The 20,576-nt window shown below is 43.2% G+C and overlaps 1 protein-coding gene across 1 annotated transcript; it reads left to right on the plus strand.

Moving 5' to 3' along the window:
* Positions 1-1,878: 1,878 nt before the first annotated feature.
* On the plus strand, positions 1,879-20,568 carry alien (COP9 signalosome complex subunit 2 alien). Its single transcript, XM_084594783.1, has 10 exons — positions 1,879-2,033; positions 2,709-2,822; positions 2,914-2,994; positions 5,446-5,571; positions 5,786-5,953; positions 7,604-8,010; positions 10,167-10,264; positions 10,342-10,424; positions 10,537-10,595; positions 19,779-20,568. Exons 1-10 carry the CDS (start codon positions 1,980-1,982, stop codon positions 19,924-19,926), a joined length of 1,338 nt encoding a protein of 445 aa, XP_084450909.1. The 5' UTR covers positions 1,879-1,979; the 3' UTR covers positions 19,927-20,568.
* Positions 20,569-20,576: the final 8 nt, after the last annotated feature.

Here is a 20,576-nt window from a genome sequence, read left to right on the forward strand (position 1 = left end):
ACTGCTTTCACTTAAGTCTTCTGTGAGCTAGGGTTTTACCAATCCTTGCACAGGCACAAAAATAGTGACTTGTTGCACACACACCTGCTTGACAAGATAGTGAACAATAAGTGCTCCCACTATGGTATTCTTTTCCTTGTGATGTAGTACAAATTAAAGTATGATGCAATGACAAGTTGGCTCAGCGGAAAGTAGTGCCATCACTTTAGTTTTTTGCACTTCTTCGCATAGCCAGTTCAGTGCAAACAGCAGCAACATGTGAAGTGAAAATTCATGTCAGGTTCACAACACACATAAGATGCATTATCTTCTCATATGACACTTCAATTTTGGACATATTTTAGAAACCTGGAGATAAAAGCGGTGAATAGACGAGCACGTTCCTGCATACAAGGCAAGATATTAGCCATGGAGGCTGGTATTGGCTGTTCTGCAGGGAATGAACTGGTTACTAATTACAAATGATGAAAAATAATTCATGAAAGAATGATAATAAATATATATGAAATGCAGACTAGCAAGTGATGTTTATTTTTTTGCCCCAAAAGAAGCATATATATTGTACATATGTGATAGGAGGTGCAACATGAACAAAAAGAAATCCTACAAACAATGAATGATCAGCAACCATCCAGCCCCAATTCATAACCTGTAGCTGTTGGCATTCCTCTGCCCTGAATAATAGACATGGGCGTTCTTGTGCTCATTTTCTTTTTCTGCAATTATGCAGGTGCTAAGGTGCATTTCAGTCATGTCAGCACACGCTGAACATTTGGGCTTAATCATACATATGTTGTTATAGTTGTTGCTGTTAATTATTACTACCCTCCAATGGACTGAAGGAAACACTCGGTTTATGTGTTAACTCTGTGAAAACACTTTAATTCAGTTGAATAATATCCGGTGCAGCTGCACAAATTTTCATCTTGCATCAATTTCTTTGTGTACGAAATGAACGATATCAAAAGGAATGTTCAGTTCGCATTCAAAAGAATTACTTAATTTTATTTCTGTTTCAAACATTTAGTGTTCCTGTAGTTATTTGTTGCATCATGCAAGTGGGAAGATCCATGAACAGAATTCGTTGAGCATTTTGAACACAACGCGCATAACCTAGGTGCTTCCTGCCTGCAGTGTAAGTTTTCACTTTCTAAATTTATTGTTTAACTACTTTCCTTCATGCCTTGCGCAATAACATGGCAGTGTGTATAGCCTGGGACATTTATTATGTATGCATCAATTAGCATATGAGCAAAATGACTCGCTTAAAGAAGCCTATACAGGATTTTTAAAACTTTCATTCACTCATGCCAACCAATGCAGACAGTCAAGTGGTTACGTTGCCTTAAAAAATAAATGACCAGGAAGTATATGCGTGGCCTTAGCTAGTTGGTTAAATTCACTGTACTGTGACATTGCCCTTTTCACACCCATTCCCCTTTTAGTTCCCCTTTCTCCAATGTGGAGTAAGAGTAACAGGCCCATTTTACCGCCGGCCGACCTCTTCATCTTTCCTTTAAATTTATCACTTCATTAAATATCATGCATGCATGCCGAACGCGTATTCCGTGCAGTTAACAATTACACAAATGACACGTGCTGGATTTTTTCTACACGTGTTAGCAGTGTGTACTGCACGATTTCTTCCTTCCCTTTGAATTGAAAGTTCAGCAGAAGCAGCACAGTCATGGTACATCAGTCCTTAGAAATAAAAGTGAATGCCTTGTAACTGAGGCAAACAAAAGCTACTGCGTTTGCAAGCGCGCTCATAACATCGTCTGCTATAAATTCTCATTTCATCTCGACAAATGGTATCCTTACAATGCTCTCTGCCTTCTCCGCAATTTCCGAGCCGCTCAATACATCGCGAACCCGCGCAGGTTAGCCGGTCAGCTGTCAACATCAGCTGGCCGCGACTTTCTAAAAATGAGTGTTTTCGCTCTCTGCCGCAGCGTTTCGCCTGTGTCGTTACAGGCAACATGTCGGACGGCGAGGATGATTTTATGTGTGACGATGAAGAAGACTATGATTTGGTGCGTAACCATGTCATCAATGCTTGCAGACCTTGCATCTCTCCAAAAACGGTTGCGGTGTGAACATGATCTACGCTGTTGAGTTTCGAGCCTTGTTTTCAAAGCTGTGCATAAGTAAATAGCCATTTACACTAGGCCTAGCGATGAGCCGGTGCCGTGGGCATGGACATTCGTGTTGTTTTTTGTTGACAGTGTACGAATTTGTGCATGGTCGAATTATTCCTGTTTTAAGTCGCTCTCTTTTAATTCTAGGTTAAATCTACATGATTTCTGAGCAATAATGTAATAATGTAGCGCATACCTTTTGAAGCACGCGCGATTAGAGCGGTGCAGATGGTGGTATGCCTCTCCTGTAATCAAATTGACGAAAGTGTCTATCAGTAAGCTATTTTCAGGCGTCTATATTATTTTTCTGTAAAGATAGCTAACTTTCGCAACTTAGTCTCGTTGAAGTGATCATAACTTGTGCAGCAAGAATACAAATCTTACGGCAACCTTGCTACGCTAATGTTTGTCTAACAGCAGTGTCCGAGCATCAGCAGAGCATTGGCGCTGTCGCCTGCATTTCTGTAGACTGCATGTTGATATTGCATCTGTTATTGTCGTTTTTCGGCTTGAGGACTTCACAACGCATGGTAGCTAGCATATCGATGTAGAAAACTTTCCGATATATAGGAGTACTCTGAAGACAGCAACTCGGAGCCGGATGTTGACTTGGAAAACCAATATTATAATTCGAAAGCACTCAAGGAGGATGACCCAATGGCTGCCCTGGTCAGCTTCCAGAAGGTGAGAACCTTCAGTGACAAAAGATGCAGTGTTGTCTGTCTTCAGTCGCGTTGGAAATGGAAACCAACCTTGCGTTTACACTGGCTTTCAGGTCCTGGACTTGGAGCACAACGACAAAGGGGAATGGGGATTCAAAGCACTTAAACAGATGATTAAAATCAACTTCAAACTGGTAAGACAATTCATTTCATACCTGCGAGAGTAAAATTTTGTCAGCACAACAGCTGCACTATCCCATGTCTTTTCACATCAAAATTCCATGCACTAGTGTGTGTTGCCATTTTTTTTTTCTTTAAGCACAAATCATACAATATAGATATGCAGTGACTATGAAACCGTACTTGTGCGATCAGCACTGAAGTGAAATTGGGGCACTGCAAAAGTGGTCAATGAACGCTGTCATACTGCTTGTTGTGATGCTGATATACATATCCAACGCTCACTGAGTAATATTCCTGTCACACGGACAGTTTCGATCCTCATTGAACTCAATGGGCATTCAACTCGATGCAGATCGAGATTGTCACGCGGCAACTTGTGCAATCAAGCTCGATCCTGCTTGACTTCAAGCTGCTTCCTCAAGCGCTCTTGAGAATTCAAGCACACTCGAAAGCGGTCAACGCCCTCGCCATCAGTTAGCTCTAAAGCGCACACGAGAAAATTTTCTCAATGCTCATTGAAAACGCCCCTGTAGCACGGGGACGCTTCAATCCTTGTTGAAAACCTTAATGCAGATCGAGTTCAATGAGGATCAAAGGTGACCGTGTGACAAAGGTATAAGCAACAGCCTGAATTTTTAAGTTTATGGGTTCGCAGCAGTTTAGAGGGAACAGTGGAAAGGACTGTAGCAGATGTTGGGCATAGAGCAGCCAACCCCATTTGGATAATCCAGGCTCACCAGAAGCTGACTGTCATTTTTGGCTCCTAATGACCCCTATCTTATATTTACTGGCAACTGTGCATGGTTTGCAGCGAGTAGGGCTTGTCCAACACGCCTTTTTGCTGAGCCAGAAAATGGTGGTACAAGTACTAGAACGCACTTCTAGCTAAAATTTCATGAATTAGATTTTCATTAGGGGGCTAATATGTGGCTGTTGCTTTTGTGTGAATGGCAAGTTACTTAAAAGTGCACAGTGTAAGGAAGTTCCTAGCCAACGCTTTTTCCCGTGCGTAGTCACAACTGCCTGGCAGTGCCTTGCAGCTTCTTACTCCAGTGTCAAAAAATGTATAGCCATTTACAGTTATTGCAGCTTTAGCAGGGTAAAGGGACGGCATTGGAATTCTAAAGGGTCACTGATTGCTGCTGCTCGTGGTTGGGCGCCTTGACGTAAATGAAAAAGTTACCGTATCTTCCTGTGTATAAGATGCAATCTTTTATAAAATTTTCGGTAGTGCGTCCTGTACAATGGTGCGTCCTACGTGCTTTTTTTTTTTTTTTTTTCCGTTTTGTGTAATGTTCACAGGTGAACTTTATCGTAAAACGGTAATGGAAGCGACACCTGCGATTACAGTATTTACAGTCGTTATAGTGTTCTTGAGTTGTACAGCCGTCTCACTAGGAGAATGCCAAAAGGTGGCAACGCCCATGCTCCTCACCCTTTCCATGCTGCCAAGACAAGCCAGATCGAGCAGACTCTTTTTTTTTTTTTTTTTTTTTCTTTTTTTTTCAGTTACGATTTACAACATTGTTTGGTGGCTATTGCATGTGTTTTCTCCTTCCTGCATTTGCTTTGCCTTTGCTCAGCGGCTACGATCAGCGCCGTGATAACGAGCGTGAGCGCTGTCGTGAGAGATCTGCAACCGCGTACCAAGAGTAATAATAAACTGTTCCTGCTCTCACTGAGCGATATTTTTTTCACGCATAAGTGCTGCCTTTTTTTTTATCATTCGCACGTGCACCTCACCGATTTTCTTTCAGGCACATAGCATGCAATGGTTGAGTAAGGATATATAGTCAAGTCCTATTGCCTGAACCTGAATAAATTGAGGCGCGTCTTATACAAGGGTGCACCTTATATTCCAATTTTTTTGTTGAAAGCGTCTAAATAAGAGGGGTGAGTCTTATAACAAAGGTACATCTTATAAACCGGAAAATGAGGTTACGAAAATCACTTCTTATACTAGAACAGAACGACAAAAGAACAGCGCTCGTTCGTGTGAGCCTTCCTTTCATCATAGACATATTAGTTTTTGGTTTTCATACCAACACCTGTCACGGCCTTGCCATGAAAGAAGAGCATAAAATCCGGACTAGAACATATGGATACTCCTGATGTGTGTAGCATTGGCTCAGCATGTAACATGTCGGCCATGCAGACCACATAGGCATGCTGTGCCCATGTCATTGGCTCATGATACAACAGCTTTGCTTGGTGTCCCCATTTTTCTGAGCTTTCTGTCGTGCTTCTGTATAGTCTTCTTACACATTATAGGTCAACATTCCAAGTCGCTACTTTTAGATTTCAGGCAACCTAGCATTCGAACGTTGACTTTGGTGCAGTGTTTTGTTCATCCTCGTTGATAGGTGGTATGTGCCCACTGGTATTTGTTCACACGTGTGTTTTATTTTTTAAAACAGACTTTTTATTAAGGTTTGTGTACTTGTTGCCTGTTTGTTGCACAGAGCAAGTATGAGGAGATGATGGCGAGGTATAAGCAGCTGCTCACTTACATCAAAAGTGCAGTGACTAGGAACTACTCAGAAAAATCCATCAATTCAATCCTGGATTACATATCCACTTCAAAGCAGGTGAGTGCTTGTACAACATTAACACTGTAAGCACTGCTTGTCTGTTGTTAAAAAGTCATGCAGTTAAGGTTAATGTCTCCAGTCACGTTAGATATTTTGAAAAGAAGTGGTTTGCTACTATTTGACTTGTATAGAAAGAAAAAACATGGCAATTGCTGAGGCATTTATGTTTGCTTCAGTTTTATCCTGCATGTATGATTATCGTCTGTTCTAGATGGAACTTTTGCAAGAGTTTTATGAAACCACACTTGAGGCTCTGAAAGATGCCAAGAATGATCGACTATGGTTCAAGACAAACACCAAGCTGGGGAAACTGTACTTTGACCGGAATGAGTTCAACAAGTTGGCAAAGATTCTTAAACAGCTTCACCAGTCATGTCAGGTAAGAGATGGAAGCTAGTTGCCTTTGTGCAAAGGGTCATCAGGCATCTGATTATTGTACCATGCAGTGGTACAATAAGCCTGTGTCTAAGGCTCCGCTAAGTACAGAAGTGCAACTCTGAGACCTGTGCCTTAAAGGTCTTTGCTTCATTTTGCTTTGAAGGAGGATTAAAAAAAGAACTCTTTGAGCTTACGTGCTTGTGATTGTGCTCATGCTCCACATGGCTAGGCAACTGTAACACTTCTCACATTATAGTTTTATCTCACCTGTAATGGTGTAAGAATTTTAGAATTGAAGCACTGGCACAAGCTTACTATACCTGTCAGGGCACCGAAGAAGGCATTAATCACTTGTTGCAAAGCCCTCAGTTGTCGGGTAGATTACTTTTCATTCTTCAGTGATGAGCCTCATGGTTGCTGTGATAAAAACTGTGATGAGGCCCCATACTCCTTCGGCTGCACACTATTTTTTTTTTCTTCTTGACATTGACAGCGATGCCTCTTATGGCTTGGATTTTGTTCTATGTATTGAGTCTGAATTCAGCGCTCGCTTATCTTCGGAGGATTGTATCTCATCTTTAGATGACGAGCTACATTGTGCCAGTTCCTGCCTAGACTGTACACTTAATAAATATTTTTTTAAAAAGTGACGCTTTTAATAAAACGGGACTTATCCCAAATTTCTTTTCCCCGCTTTTTCCCATCTGTACTCATTTCTATTCAAGCTTGGTAGTGAAATAATTTTACCACCTGGGAAAGCTTTCCTGAAACTCTGAAGCAATTCAGCCATTGAAGTAGCCCTCTCAGGTGCAGCTTACCATTTTGATTTAGAATAAGTAACTCTTCTCCTGAATAGCATGCCTAAGCCCCACAAATCCATTCGGTTGGTTTTCTAACTTAAAAGACCACTGGGTAAATTTTCACACGCATGCACAAAATCTGTTACGAACTGTTGAAATTGTAGTATTAACAAAGCAAGATTTATGAAATAAATTCTTTAAGGATTGTGGGTTTCATTTTTGTACAAACATGCACAGTATGTAAGCAGTTCACAAAAAATAATGCATTAGTACAAGTGAAAAAAGCCTGCCACCAACAAAATGGCAAAGACATGCTACCAAGCTCACTATTTTGCAGAATATCTTTTGCTGCTTTTCTTTCCCTAGTGGGCATAAAATGTGCCTAATTGGACCATGAAGGCTGTTATATTTGCTTGAAAAAAAAAAAAAATATATATATATATATATATATATAGAACATTGCTGCTAGTTGGAAAATAGTTTTTAAAAGGCCAGCGAGTTTGCAGCATACACAGTTTTGTACAACACGCCTGAAAGGGTTAGTGTGAACTGTGCAACTTGCAATTATAATCCCTCCAGTTTCTTTAGGATTTTAATATTTTCAAATTATGAAGTATGAGGTACTGGAACTAAATATTTGAGATCTAAGCACATTGCACTAGGTTGACTGTCATGCATTTTTGAAAAATAGCAATGTGCTCAAATTTGTGTTAACGGAGCAAGTACTTAGTGGCCAAAGCTTCTGGCCTAACTCTACTGCTGGGCTACAACGGTAAGGCAGGTAGATTTTCTCACTTATTTTCACGTGCATTGAATGAGTGCCCCTTGTCTCTTCCATGTGCTTCTGTCAGACTGATGACGGTTCTGATGACTTGAAGAAGGGCACGCAGCTGCTGGAAATCTATGCACTGGAGATCCAAATGTACACAGCACAGAAGAACAACAAAAAGCTGAAGAAGCTGTACGAGCAGTCACTGCACATCAAGTCTGCCATACCTCACCCGCTGATCATGGGTGTGATCCGTGAATGTGGTGGCAAGATGCACCTGCGTGAGGCTGAGTATGAACGGGCACACACGGACTTCTTTGAGGCGTTCAAGAACTACGATGAGTCGGGTAGCCCCCGGCGTACCACCTGCCTCAAGTACCTGGTGCTGGCCAACATGCTCATGAAGAGTGGCATCAACCCCTTTGACTCTCAGGAGGCCAAGCCATACAAGAATGACCCTGAAATCCTTGCCATGACCAACCTTGTCAGGTACAGCACCATCTAGACGGTTGACTTAAAAAGGATGGGTTTGTGAGGTTTGTGGGTAGCACTTTGCATGGACAGTCCAGTATTGTAAGACGGCTCCATCCTGTAGAAGGTTTGGTACAACCGGAGCGCTACTGCAGGCTGTCAACAGTGGCATTGCCATTAGAGACTTTTTGCATACTCCGCAGTGTGTTGCAATTGACATATGAGCTGCGCATGCTTCACAAGATACTAGTACCATTGCACGTGATGTGAAATGACGTTAACATACAGCGGTGACATGTTAAAGTGTCGAGAGTACCAGCAGCACCGTGGAGCACTTGTCTGTCATGCACTGCAGTGAATTTGTTGCATATAGCTGTTGCAATGTTGCTAACTTTTATACAGTTGGGCATTTAACCATGGCTACACAATGTAAAAAGATAATAATCTGAGACATTTTTTTTTCATTACCAAAAAAAAAAAAAGTAGCAGGGTAGAAAAAGATGCCACGAAAAAGATTAATGCCAAAGTTTGAATACTGAACCCATCACTTTCCCGGGTCAGCCAGACAAAAAAGCACAATGTGGGGATTATTATCGCAGGTTTTTATTGCAGTGGCAGCATACATATCCACAGAATTGAAGTTTTCATTACGTGTCTTGAATTTGTTTTTAGTGGGCTCTTACCAGAAATGCTGAGAGAGCTTTGCAGCAATGTGTGAGGAAGGGTGAAACATCCAATTTTTAATGTAAAGGATTTTGATAGATCACATGTTTCAGGATGTAGATGATGTTGACAGTTCATATGATTGTACCACGCGCTGCTTCCAAGCAGCGGTAAGCATTTGAGCACTTAGTCTTAACATCAGCATGTGCCACCATTCCTTGATCTGTGCACAAAGCGAAAAGTCAACTTGAAGAATTTTGAAAAATTTTTTTGAGCTTGTTGTGATAGCTGCAAATGAGCTCTGTTGTTTTGTAGTCATTAATGACAAAATGCATCCTTAATGTGATAGCATTTAAGTTGTCACCACCCCAACAATTTCCAGTTTCTGCATAACAAAAGTACTTGATCTGTGAACTGAGAGATCACATCTTCAAGGTCACATAGTTGCTAAGGGGCTAATCAGAGAGCCACCAATTTTCAATTTGTCAAGGATGACCCGAAAACTTTGGCATCACTGCTGTAACAGACGGAAAGGAGTTGAAAGAGAAGATTGAAGCAGCAGGTACATTGCAGCACCCACATCCGCCTAAACAGTTGCTGGAGCAACAGATACAACACCCCCCATGATTTGAAGGGCAGTCGGAAAAGCCTATGCATAGGGTACTAGTTAGCTGTAGATGTACTAGCTAGCTTGCATTTTAGTAGTGCAATGATAACAACAGTGTGGCTGAAAATTATCTAATTTTATATGCAGCAAAGCACGTGAAGGAAAGTGAGGTATATATGACATCACTTAAGGGAAATTTTATCTGCTAAAAAAAGTTCCTAGTACACTGAAGAGTGTGCAAGAGTCATTAGTACACAGCTTGCCAATGCTGCAACTCTTTAGCTTTTGGAGTACGCCTGTTCCTTTGTGATTCTTTTGCTGTTGTGTTCGAGCACACATTCATTCAAGAACCCCTCACAGGGGTTCTTGCATGTCTTCGCATGGGGTTATGGTTGCAGAGCCTCAGAATTTTGACGTTTGCTCATCTCGAAAAGGGATTAAGGCAGATTAGTGGGCAGTGCCATTGAAGTTCCTTCGTGAAGGATTTAGGAAAGCCTCAAAGTTTTTGAATTCTTCTTCCTCTGAGCTCAAAAAAAGAAAAAAAAAAGTAAAATGCTGTACTTTTTATTTATTTTTTATTGCGTGTCTGGATACCTCTATAAAGTAGTATGGGCGGTCAGTCTAAAAACTCTGAAGTGAATAACAGTGCCATTATCTGTAACCTCATTTGAAGTGCAGTGTTTGAAAAAAAAAAATCTTAATTGAGATGGGATGACATTTGTGACGTTAAATTCTGCTGTAGAAATTCTTTTTCCGAGTTTGAACAAACTAAAAATTGCTTAGCTACCAACTCTAGCTTATACAGCTGCTGATAGGCTTAAGATATTTCTCCTAATGGTGGTTCGAAGGCAATTACTGTTTTCATTTTGGAAATGACTCAGCTAAATGCCTTTGCAATTTGCAGTGCCTACCAGAATAATGACATCAGCGAGTTTGAATTGATATTGAAGACCAACAGGAGGAACATTATGGATGACCCTTTCATCAGGGAACACATAGAAGGTTTGTGCCCGTTCGGAAATGATGTCAAGTTTTTTTATTTTCTTTTCTGGGGTCTGAATGTGGTTTTTCATTCACAGACCTCCTTAGGAACATAAGGACGCAAGTGTTAATAAAGCTCATCACACCGTACACCAGGATCCACATACCTTTCATATCAAAGGTAGGATGCTTTTATACATCTGTTTACATGTGCGTGTGCAAGTGTGCATGCGTGCTATAAGTTCTAATGCACCTTGCACATTTTATACCTGGCATTCTTTTACTGTGCCTAGGAGCTCAACATAGATTCAAGTGAAGTGGAGAATCTTCTAGTGTCTTGTATCTTGGACAGGTAGGGATCTGTTTTCTTATCTCATAGTGGTTTACTTGTATTTGTGAAATGGAATTATTAGAAAGAATTGTTCTCAGCTTGCAACATTCTTGTAACTTGGTTCTTTATCTTGATTTTGTGAGGTGCAGCTAAAAAAACATTTCTATTTAGTAGTAGCCAAAAAGTTGATTTGAGGGGCAGTGATGACAATGAGATGGTGGAAAGAAATCTGGAAGGCTATCAAAACAAAGCGGCAATAGGGGCTAGTTGGTTGGTTGGTTCGGTTGGCTTGTGGGGTTTAACGTCCCAAAGTGACTCAGGCTATGAGAGGACTCCGGGAATTTCGACCACCTGGGGTTCTTTAACGTGCACTGACATCGCACAGCACACGGGCGCCTTGCTTTTCGCCTCCATCGAAAAGCGGCCGCCGAGGCCGGGATTCGATCCCGCATCCTTGGGGCTAGTTGGGTGCGCATTTCTTGAAAGGCTATATTGTTTATTTATTTTTTTTCATATAACATATATTTAGACACACCTAGCATGTGTGTGTATATATATATATATACATATATTTTAGGGGCACTTCTATTTAGACAAAATTTTGATGAACAATTTTTTTTAGCCCCTCCAGGTTCTATATATAGTAAAACCTCGTTAATTCGAAGTCCTTGGGACCGCGAAAAACTTTAAAATTAATCGAGGCTTCGAATCAAAAACGGGCAAATAATGGAAAATAATTACACGATACCTTGGTGCATCAATACAGCCCCTTTATTTAGATGTTCACTTGAAGTAGTCATCAATGCGCGACTGCTTGGCGTGGTAGTTCGCGGCATCGTAAGTCGTCCTCCAGTTGACTAACAATGCACAGCATATCACTGTTACCATCACTACACTCCACAAAACTGCGCACAATGTTTAGTGACTCTACGATCACAGCTAAAGCCGGTGCACGGGCCAGTTCAGCATCAGGATCATCGTCGTCGGAATGTCCTCTGTCAGTGATCTCACTTTCGGAGTCTGCATACGACGTTTGCACATCACATTCTGCATTTATGTAGTCCATGATATTGCAGCCGCCGTCATCTTCAGCAAAGTCGTTCATGCACACACAGAGTGCTTCCCCGTTATTGTCTAACATACTACTATTGGTATCAGACAAGTCATTGCAACCGTCACTCTCTTCATTGGGGAAACCGGCATCTTCCTGCTTAGAAAACCCATCGTGCTTAAAACAACGCTGAATCAGATCGCCCTTTACTTGTTTCCAGGCGTATACAATTAAACAAATGGCACCTAAAAGATCCAAAGAATACTCTTTGCCATTGTCATAGCAGAGGAGGATCCTTTTCAACAGATGGTAGAGATAAATCTTCCTTGCATGCAGGATGATTTCTTGGTCCATGGGCTGAGATGTTGCGGTCATATTCAGTGGCAGATAGATAAGCTTAATCGCCTCCAAATTTTGGATATCACTGCGGGCTGGGCAGTTGTCCACAATGAAACCAACTTTCCACCCCAATGCAGCAAACTTGCGGTCGAGGTGGCACACATACTCCTAGAAAAGAGCTGGTGTCATGCAGGCCTTTCGGTTGCTTTTATAGAGCACATCGTCCTTGGAAGGGAGTCTGGCCTTTTTGAAGCATCGAGGCTTTGCTGCTTTTGCAATGATTAGCAGTGAGAGATTATGATTGTCGGACATATTCGCTCCGTACGGTTATCCTGTCCTTCGGTTGTTTTTTTTTTCACTGACAACCGCATCTTTTGGTGCAAACGTCTTTGTTGGAAGCATTTTGTAGAACAATGCAGCTTCGTCTAAATTGTAGACATCATCCTCTGCATACCCTTGAAGCAGTGGAGCCAGGGTATGTGCCTTCCACTGCTCGACAACGTTTGTGTCAACGCTCCTACTTTCGCCGCACACTGTCACGAATGTGAGGATGTTACGGTCTTTAAATCTGCACAACTAGCCATTGCTGCACTTAAATTCTTCATGGCCCAGCCGCAGGGCAAGCTCGTTGGCCTTTTCGCGTAGCAGCGTGCCATTAACAGGTAGGTGCGCTGTATTTGCGTGCTGTAGCCATTTCAGTAGAGTGCCTTTAACGTCCGGGTAGATTGGAGAACGAATTCCTGTTCGCTTCACCGAATGAGTCTTACCATAAGCTTCTAGAACCTTCGCTTTGTTTTTCAAGATATAGTTGAAAGGGTTGATAGAGGCACGTTGTGTTTTTCTGCTGGCTGCGTTTTGGGCCTCGTCCATTTTTCTGCCTCTTCAATCAGGCACGGCTTTTGGCATAGAGTCAAGGCTTTAAACTTGGGCATTTTCTTCTCAGAAACTCCGTGCACATGGTCGGAAACGAAGAGCACAGCACATACACGCGGCGAAGACAATTTTCTTCCCAGAAACTCCGCGCACGTGGTCGAAAACGAAGAGCACAGCACATACACGGCCACTCAGGGCACAGAACAGGTTGAAATGCGGCGAAGACGATTTTCTTCTCAGAAACTTCGCGCACGTGGTCGGAAACGAAGAACGCAGAACATGTTGAAAAGCGGCAGACAACGACGAGACCGGATTGTGCGACGCCCGCAACACAAAGGGTAGACAAAGGTACATAGGAAATGCGGGAAGACCTAGTGGTGCTAGTGGCACCTAGTGGCATCTCTGAAAATTGATTCTAGCCTCCGAGACGCGCGCCGCATAGCACAGTTCACTGAGGCCACAGTCAGAACCAACGAATTAACCGGGTTGAGGCGCGCTGACTGTTCAATTTATCCAGCAAAATTTTCATAGAAAATGTTGGGCCCGCTGAAAACCTTCAAATTACATGGGATTTCGAATAAGCAAAGTTCAAATTAACGAGGTTTTACTGTAGTTTACTTACTATTACCAGTTGCCAAGCATGTGCTGTCACTAACATTGTGGCAAAATTCAGCTGTGGCCAAGCTGGTTGTTAATTTAGCTCGTGTTCTCTGCAGGTAGGACACATGGGGGGCCATGGTAATGAGATATTGACATGAAGGCTAAGATGCCCATATATAACAGGGTGCCTAGAATGGGGTAATCTGTTCAGTTAGTAGGATAGTGGAATAGTGGGGAGCCAGCCCACAGGTACAGAATGCAAACACCTTTTGCGTCTTTAGGTTAGCTGGCAATGCTAACCCGAAAACTGGTGAATTAGTTTTCGTGCCAGTAGACAGTTGGGCACATGTTGGCTCCAACAAAGTGAAGTTCGCCCACCTCTCCACCAATTTGTCATTGATACTTCACTTTGTCATGCTTTCACAGACAAATTAGTGGTGCACAAATATTTTTTTGCCCAGAGATGCTAACACTGCAAACTCCTATCAGTAAAACATCACATTATACAGTCAAATCTCGATATAACGAATCCCGCGGGACCGCGAAAAATCATTCGTTATTTTGAAATATCGTTGTAATGAAAAATCTGCGATTATAAGCCAGTGGTCAAACCTAGGTATGAAAATAATGTACCTTGGCAGTAGGCACGTGTGTAGACAAGCAAAACCTCAAGTGGCAAGGTTGCACTAACTCCAAAGATGATTTATTTGAAGAAATTCATTATTTTCTTCTGCCGCGTGCAGCAAACACGACCGTGCACTACATTACACCACTACAGCACACACACTTTCCGCTTTCCGGAACACCTCATCGTGTGCGTGATTGCACCGAGCGATGAAAGTTCAGACTTTGTCCATATGTAAAAAAAAAAAAAAAACTGAGTTTTTTTATGATCTTATCTTCAATGCTCCCTGAGCTTTGAAAATCTTGTCTCAGTCTTTCATAATGATCGCGGCAGTCGATGGGGCAATGCTAGCTGTCTGTAGAGGCCGAATCGCTTTTTCCCTGCGTCGATTTCTTGCAGTGAAAGCAGCTGCGTTCATATCTTCTTGGCACTTCGCTGGCTAATATCATCGCCAATCTCGCACAAACTTCGCAATAAGATAATCAGCGGCAAAAAAAAAAAAAATACCGTCCCGCACGCGCGAACGCACGAACGACCGAGTCGCGTACGGCACACAACACAGGAAGAAAAAAACGCAGGCAGCTAGGCCTGCTGGCTACTGCGTAATAAACCATAGCTTCATGGTGGCGCTAGGAGCTGGTCCTAGATGTCCTGATGATGATAGCTACAACCCACGGACCATACACACAGAAGCGATGGTTTCTGTTTCGTTTCACGCGAGAGTTGCAAGCTGCGGTGCTGTTAATTTTAGCCAAATTCGTAATACTGATGTTCCAAAATTATAGAACAAGAAATAAAATACGTTCGTTATTCTGAAATATACGCTATTTTGAAATTCTTAATTCTGAAATAGTTTTACATTCAAAACATGGCAAATCTGCCGGGAATTCTTAAAAAATTCGTTAATTTGAAAAGTTTGTTAATGTGGTGTTCGTAGTAACGAGATTTCACTGTAGATTGCTTCTGGATTTAGACACTTGCTAGGCTTAGCAAGTACTGTCTAGCCTAATTACAGTCGGACTCGGATAATTCAAATTTTGGTTATGTTGAACTCGCGGAATATCCCTTTGAAAATCGCAGGTAAAGAAAAGCATAGGAAAGTTGTCGTATATCGAACTCAGATTTCACCGGTTGTTCAATATATTGAACTCCGCACCACGCAATGGAAGGTGCTCATTCCCTAAAGACTATCACATCACCCTCGGTCGTTTGCGGCATGACGTTTTCAAGCCAGGTGCAGAAGGAAAGAGAGAACAGTTCGGCAACAGCTGGTCTAGAGCTGCATCGCACCCTCTCTCCAAAGGCGCGCGCATCTGCAGTGACCGTTTGCAAGCCATGTGTGTGAAGGAACGAGAAGGAACCAGCTTCGCAACGGCCGGTACTGAGCAGATGCAGCCAATTGAGCCATGGTGTTCAGGAGAGGGGAAGCAATGCAATAGAGTGAAGAGCAAGGGTGTGCCCATTTTTCAGCCTAGCTTTTTCTCCCCCCTTCCTCTATCTTTCCCGGTCTTCGTTTATAGCAGCACACGCTACGCACGCACCGAAAAGCCAACTCAGCCCGTGACAGACAGAATGTTCAAGTGTGTGTTGTGAACCCTCTGTGCGCGGAGTGTGATGTGCTATGCACATCTTGTGTCATCGTTCTGAACATGCGGCATAGCGCAAGCTATAGCAGCTGCGAGCATTCATGCGGCAGATGTTTTTTTGCAAGAGTCGTCCATTCTTAAATCTGAATCTGCAAAAACACGCTGCCAGTTGCGACCATGACAACGGCTTTTAGTACTGTTTGCTTCTAACAGCATTTGCAGCTTTCACGCTTTCCAATGATTTTGTGGCAGTGGGCTCCACCCACCCCAAGTACAGCGTGATAAATCTAACCAGGCTTGTGCAATCAAGGCGTCACGGGCATTCTGCCAAGTTTGCTCCCCGTCATGGCAGGAGCTAACATCAAAAGTATAGTCAAAAGATGAACATGCTGTGATGTTATCGCTGCACAGCATCTTGATGCGCTGCCAATAAACGAGCTGTGGATGTGACGACAAACTAACACATTTTTGTCTTTTATTTTTTATTTTTTTTTTTTTTTCAAATTCTCGGCGGGCAAAAATGAGGGGTGGGTTAATTATGCGAGTTGGTTGATTATCCGACAAATACGGTATCATTTTTCACAATCACCAGCTATGGCTCAAGTCGATTTCTGTATATTGAATGATCGACATATCGAACTATTTCGCAACGCCCTTCGAGTTCGATATATCCGCGTTCAACTGTATAGCGAAGTTGACGGGAATCGAAAATGACTTAGCTATACAGTCAAACCCATTTATAGCAATACCACTTTGAGCAATACATTGTATATAACAGTGGACAGCCTTAGCACCGTCAACTTTACCATGTGTTCTACGGTAAAATAGCCCGCACATAACAATGCTGTAACAGTACACTTTTGGTTATAACAATTACATTTGATCACTGAGTGCAAACCCTAGCAGGAAAAAAAAAAGCTCACAAACACTGTGATCAGGCCAGCCAAACAATGCTCCGGAACCGCAATAAACATTTGTTGATGGTAGCGCTAGTCCTGTCCTTACCTTGTCCTTTGTCAGGTGTTTTTTTTTAACACTTTGCTTTTGCGAGAAAAAGTGTACAGTCACCTATGGAAGACAAACTGGAACTTCAGTTTCGTATTGCTTATAGTCAAACCTCGTTATAATGAAGTCTCATTTTACACGGAAATTCGTTCATTATATCCAATATTCGTTGTAAAAGTACACACAAATTCCTACAAAAAAAAATTCTTTTCATAAACCCAAGTAAAGGCTACCCTAAAATGGAAAGCACAGAGCTGAAAAAAAAGCATTTTTTTTTTTCTTTAAAGCGTGGTATAAGCACACGAAACCTTACCTTTCATTTTGCACTGCCAAGCAAAAATGAGCACACAAATCGGGATTTAGACCACACAGAACTGATTTATTTAAAAAACGACGTAATCTTCATTTGGCGGCACTTCACACTATTCGATAAAATAAATTTCTCAACGAAATCGACACTGTGCAGCGCTTTCCCAATGTCAGCTGATTTGGCCACAGGTAGGTTCTCAAGGTACCTTCTCAATTTCCTCACCATATCGGCGGCCTCGGTGCTGCTGAGAGCTCGCTCTTCGCCTTCTTCACTCTCATCGCTGCTCGTAGCATCATCTGTAGGAAGCAGCTGATCGACAATTTCTTGGTCGGTCAATTCGGGCGCCACAGCCAAGTTGTCATCGGCAGCAATAAAGTCCTCGAACGTAACATTCGGAACCGCCAGTTGACGCCATGTCGTCTCGTCGAAATTGTCCACTTCACCTTCAGAATCGTGGGCGTCGTTGGGCTCAGTCTCGCTGGTGGATGGGGCTAGGCCAGCATCAACAAAGCAATTTCTTATTGTCGACTGTGCCACTTCGTTCCATGCACCGTACAGCATGTCCAGCGTAGTTTTGAGGTTTATGGCCGTTGATATGCCCCTGTCTATGTCAAATACGAGCTGCGTAACCAATCGCTTTCGGTAGCAGCATTTTAGTGAGCTAATGATGCCCCTGTCTAATGACTGCAGCACTGAGGTCGAGTTTGGCGGCAAAAAAAACTAGGCGGACCGCTTCAAGTGGTACAGACACCTTATGGGCAGAGCAGTTGTCCAATATAAGGAGCACTTTCCTGCGCTGCTCTGCCATGTCTTTGTCGAAGGCCTTCAGCCATGCTTCAAAGAGTGACGACGTCATCCACGCCTTTTTGTTCGAGCGATAGTCTGCTTGGACATTCCGGGCGTTGCGCAGGCACCTGGGGCAAGCAGATTTACCAATAACAGTTAGCCGCCTTTTATCTGACTCATCCATGTTGACACAAACAACAAAGGTGACGCGGTCTTTGCTTTTCTTGCCTCCTCGGCACAGTTCGTTCTTCGCAAGGAGTGACCTTTCCAGGAGCAGCTTAAAAAAAAGCGCAGTCTCGTCCACGTTGTAGACATCGCGCATCTCGTAGCCATCCAGTTGCATGCGGAAGCTTTCTACCCACATCTCGCAGTTCTCTACATTGACGGCTGCTTCTTCGCCCGACAAGGTGTGGCAAACAATCTGGTGGCGGTCTTTGAATCGCTGCAGCCAGCCACTGCTTGCATAGAAGTCATCGTGGCCTAAGACGCAAGCGAGACTCTTGCCTTCATTTGAAGCACGGCACCAGACACAGGCAGGTTGCGCGCTCTAACGACCTTGAACCACGCGAACAAGGCATCTTCAACATCCTGGTGGTGACAATACCTGACGCGCTTCCTGTCGTTCTTCACGGCGCCTGCAGAGTGCACGTTTTCTATCTTCTGCCTTGCGCTCAGTATGGTTGACAGAGTGCTAGGCGCAACGCCGAAGTCTGCGGCAATCTCTTTCTTCTTGCGCCCGCTGTCGACCGCCCTGAATATTTTTATCTTTGTTTCAAGAGAAACTGCTTTGCGTTTCGGCGCCGCCATGCTGCAAGACGACGGCATGGCCTCGAGGAAAGTGAGCACACGCGCGGGTCGGCAAAAAGTAGGGGCAGCAGGGGCACGCGGGCGGTGGTTCGATGATCGATCACGTGCAGGTCACATGCCAGGCAGCCGTTGATGCTAGATTCACTCGCGGTCCCTAGATGGCGTGGCGTGCGAAAGCGCGGGTGATTCAAACACATTTTAGGTGGAGGCGACGCGGGGGGTGGTTCGATCACGTGCCGGTCACATGCCAGGCAGCCGTTGATGCTGGATTAATTCGCGGTCCCTAGATGGCTTGGCGTGCGAAAGGGCGGGTGATTCAAACACATTTTACGTGGAGGAGATTGATAAAACCGAAATTTAGCGTTTTGAAACTTTTTTTTTTGCTTTGCGGCTTTTGAGTCATGTGAATACGAAATATGTTTCGTTATAACCGATTTAGTGTCAAATTTTCAGTTTTTCATTTCATTATACAGATAAAACTCCCATAGAAATAAAGCACAGCCAACCAAACTTTGCTTTTACTTCATTATATCTGATAATTCACTGTATCCGTGTTCGTTATAACGAGGTTTTACTGTACTGTTTTACTGTGGTGAAGCTCTACTGTATTTGGAAGTGGGCGCCTTTTTAGGCATCCACTTGTTCGAAATTTGTTGCTTTGAAATTTTTAGCCTATTCATGATGCATCTTCCTTCCTGTAATTTATTCATTGTTTACTTGTTCATTTTTTCTTACAACTCTTAATAGCCCTTTTGCCAGCATGTACTTTGCTTGTGCCTGCATTTCATTTAGAGATGACATTTTGCTGTCAACTTTGTTCAGTGCATTTGCAATCAGTACTTGCTTGGCTGGTGCAAAGTTGGTTAAAAATTTGTCATATTGAGCTTGATCTTGCTAAAGCAAGCCTGACCACTTCTCATAATGGGTGGAAACGAGCAGCACAAGCTGAAATGGCATGTTTGTTTAGGCTCTTGCTAGCAGGTTGCCGCGATAATTTCGCATTCTGACCTTTCACGTTAGTGCAGCTGATTTCATAAAACGACAGTTGGTCATTGGTCAAAATGAAATCTAAAAGTCGTTCATTGAGACAGTATGTGCAGGTCCCACTGTTGCCAGCTTCTTGGGACTAATACGATATTTATACTAACCCTAATTCCTTTCTTACTGGTTATGTGACGTATCACCTTGTCTTATTGTTTGGTTTACTGCATACTTGGTGCAGCATGATCCAGGGGCGCATCGACCAGGTGAATCAGGTCCTCGAGTTGGACAGCAAAGGACAAGGGGCTGCCCGGTACAATGCACTGGACAAGTGGACGGCTCAGCTGGGAACGCTGCATCAGACTATCGTGAACAAGATCATGGCGTAGCACACAGCTAGTCTAGGCCACTTTCCAGCCATGCAAGCGCCCGAGCAAAGCTGCAACCAAATTGTCCAGCCAGGAGCTCCTTCTCTGCACCTTGTAAATTCTGCCACCTCTGGCTGCGGGGTAGCGGCATTGGATTAGGCTGGCTTCTTGTTTCCCCACACCTGGACATGTTGTGTGTGGTCAGCACTGACATGCAGACAGGTTTGACTATTGCTGTGGATCACGCACATCGCAAGATTTTGTTGAGTGTCGCATCAGGCCAAAGTTACGTTTCCAATTTTTTGTGAGATAAGCAGAGAAAACTAGGCTCTTAAAGCCTGCCATGCCCTTAGCGATAGCCTCAGTTATCTCCTGGGCAAGTTACGGCTTCGTCATTTGGTACATGAAGATCATTTTAAATTGCAATAGCTGAAGGCATGGGTGGTGAGTCTGGGCATCAACTGTGAAGTCTCAATGCCAAACAGCAGCGGCTGCATGCAGATGCTTAGAAACCTATGTGTTGAACCAGTCAAGTAAGAAGTCTGCTAAAAATGTTGGCTCAGCTGGAGCAAGGGGTTCCCTGCCCGGTATGTTATATCCTTTTTTTTTTTTTCCATCGAAAGGTTACGCAGATGTAGGGCAGTTAGACCAGCCATGCTGCTTTCATCATC

Source organism: Amblyomma maculatum, chromosome 2, assembly GCF_055883805.1.
Source record: "Amblyomma maculatum isolate TAMU_Amacu chromosome 2, ASM5588380v1, whole genome shotgun sequence".
Taxonomy (NCBI): Eukaryota; Metazoa; Arthropoda; class Arachnida; order Ixodida; family Ixodidae; genus Amblyomma; species Amblyomma maculatum.